The sequence below is a fragment of the Drosophila novamexicana genome, unplaced genomic scaffold (assembly GCF_003285875.2).
Source record: "Drosophila novamexicana strain 15010-1031.04,08,12 unplaced genomic scaffold, DnovRS2.1 tig00000870-arrow-arrow-pilon, whole genome shotgun sequence".
Taxonomy (NCBI): domain Eukaryota; kingdom Metazoa; phylum Arthropoda; class Insecta; order Diptera; family Drosophilidae; genus Drosophila; species Drosophila novamexicana.
Genome location: NW_020824830.1, coordinates 327,501 through 330,154, shown reverse-complemented (window position 1 = coordinate 330,154; position 2,654 = coordinate 327,501). Strand labels below are relative to the sequence as shown.

Genomic DNA, 2,654 nt, shown 5'->3' with positions numbered 1-2,654 from the left:
AGATAGAGATAGACTCTTGGGAATGAGGAAAGGTATACAAATAGTGGAATATTTGTTTTCTATAATTAACTTTGCCATTTTTGAGCTCAGCTCTAAAATCAAGTCTTGAAGAAATCTGAAAATCCTAAATATTGAGGGAAAAAACTTAAAAGCTATCGCTATCTCTATCTCTATCTCTATCTCTATCTCTATCTCTATCTCTATCTCTATCTCTATCTCTATCTCTATCTCTATCTCTATCTCTATCTCTATCTCTATCTCTATCTCTATCTCTATCTCTATCTCTATCTCTATCTCTATCTCTATCTCTATCTCTATCTCTATCTCTATCTCTATCTCTATCTCTATCTCTATCTCTATCTCTATCTCTATCTCTATCTCTATCTCTATCTCTATCTCTATCTCTATCTCTATCTCTATCTCTATCTCTATCTCTATCTCTATCTCTATCTCTATCTCTATCTCTATCTCTATCTCTATCTCTATCTCTATCTCTATCTCTATCTCTATCTCTATCTCTATCTCTATCTCTATCTCTATCTCTATCTCTATCTCTATCTCTATCTCTATCTCTATCTCTATCTCTATCTCTATCTCTATCTCTATCTCTATCTCTATCTCTATCTCTATCTTATCTCTATCTCTATCTCTATCTCTATCTCTATCTCTATCTCTATCTCTATCTCTATCTCTATCTCTATCTCTATCTCTATCTCTATCTCTATCTCTATCTCTATCTCTATCTCTATCTCTAGATTCCAGGGTCAACAGACGGAAAGACGAACATGGCTACTTCTATTCAGCTAGTCGTACTTCCTGCTGCCCGTCACATGCAAAACCAAGATACCCTTTCAGCCACTCACAATGAGTTGAGGGTATAAAAAAAAGAGAAGGTGGAGGAGCACAGGTGAGTGGCAGCAAGTGGAGTGTGCCGTAGTTGGGCGCCGTATTTTTGAATCTAAGGGCATCCGCAGGTGTTGTTGCTGTTGTTAGTTTGCGTAGGCTTATTGTTGAGCCCCCCGAAACCGTTATGCCGAGTTGCAAAATATCAAGAATCAGTCCCTGCCACATGCACCGAGTGCGGATTAAAGCTCTATATCTGTGTGTGTGTGTGTGCGTAGGATTTTGCGGCCCAGCTCAAAATAAGTGTTAAGACTTTAAAAGCTTGTCGAGCTATAAAGTCAAATTAGCATGGAAAGCATTTCTGATTTAAATTTATATTGGAAGGAACTTTCGCAAACACATTTTAACATTTCACGCATCTCTTACATAGACTACAAATATCACTTGGAAATCAATATTAAAATTCTCTCCAAAACCAGCTATAACCGAGAGGAATGTGCAGTTCCGACTGTCAGTTTACGTAAGACTTAAAGCTAAGTATAATAAACTAAGCGCTCTAAATAAATGATTACATTCAAATGGAAGAGTATATATTAAATCTTATATATGTACATTAGAGCATGAGACATTGCCCTTCATTGGCCATTCATAAACTGGTCCACCTGCACGCTGATGGTCTTCAGGATCATCTCTGCTGGATTGGAGCAGCCGTTGATGACGCCATCCACACAAGCTCGAACCGAAATGCGATAGTACTGATCGGGCTGAAGGTTGGTCAACTTATACGAATTCTGTGTACCAGGTACAATGGCACCCTTTGGCTCTTCCGCGACGACACATTTCTGTTCCAGCTGGTAGCTCACCGAGGCATGGGCATCGTTGCATTTGGGCAGCGGATGGCTGATTAGAAAGTCTTCTATGCCCGTATCCTGCACCTGACGCGCCCGTTCTTCCATGAACTGGCGATAGAGTTCATAATTTTTGGATGCCTCTTCAGCTATTGCCGAAAAATTGCTCGCCAGCGAGCTGTTGTCGGCCAAGGCAGTTTCTGGAGCTATTGTGCTGGTACTTTCCACAGCTGCTGCTGGCTGGGGACCAGCTATAAGATCCTCAAAGTCCTTGACCTTGTTAAACTTTTCCTTCTTCATTTTCATTTTGCGTCTGTAAATCGAACACAGGCATCACACAAACTGATGAGACGATATCAAGTAAGGATTGCTTACGAAACATAGATGAGATTGGGCAGAGCATCCTCGTATGTTATCTGCTCCTTGTTGTAGTAGCTCTCATCCTCAGGCTGTGGTCCAGAATCGTACGGCACCAGATCATTGCAGACGCAGTCCAAATCGCAGCTGTTGCACGCCTTGAACGTGGAATAGTTCTTGTTGCTGGCCTCCGGCTCGGTCAGATTGTGCGGCTCAATGCTAACAAAATACTTGGATATAACACCATTGGGACGACGCGGTGGCCACCAGTAAACCATCTGAAACAGCAGCGAATAGCTGAGCACATTAAACCAATAATAGATGTACAAGCTAAGCTACTCACAATCTGTGTGCTATGCTCCGAGCTGCCATGGAGGCGACTCACAGGACTCGGCTTGCTGGCCAGCGTATGAAAGTACAGAATCTTGGAGTATGCATCCACCTGCATGTGGTAATCGGTGCGTGTGAGGGTCTTAACAAAATATGCATATCGTGTATAGGGCTTAAGGTTGGAGATCACGTGACGGCGATTCCTGCTTGGCGAGACGTCCATAAGCCAGCTAAAGAAATGACTATAAATAGAGATCACTTTGAATAGTTGGTTCT

At 41.9% G+C, this 2,654-nt stretch overlaps 1 protein-coding gene across 1 annotated transcript in view; it reads right to left on the bottom strand.

Annotated features, from left to right (window-relative positions):
• Positions 1-1,219: 1,219 nt before the first annotated feature.
• The window catches only part of LOC115764787 (insulin-like growth factor 1 receptor), a 4,966-nt gene continuing 3,531 nt past the window's right edge, over positions 1,220-2,654 (bottom strand). Inside the window, exons 5-7 of the mRNA XM_030708028.1 lie at positions 2,392-2,608; positions 2,067-2,326; positions 1,220-2,004 (exon numbers count right to left, since the gene is read on the bottom strand). Of these exons, the coding sequence (XP_030563888.1) occupies positions 1,479-2,004; positions 2,067-2,326; positions 2,392-2,608 (1,003 nt within the window). The 3' untranslated portion in view covers positions 1,220-1,478. The remainder of the gene's footprint in view (positions 2,005-2,066; positions 2,327-2,391; positions 2,609-2,654) is intronic.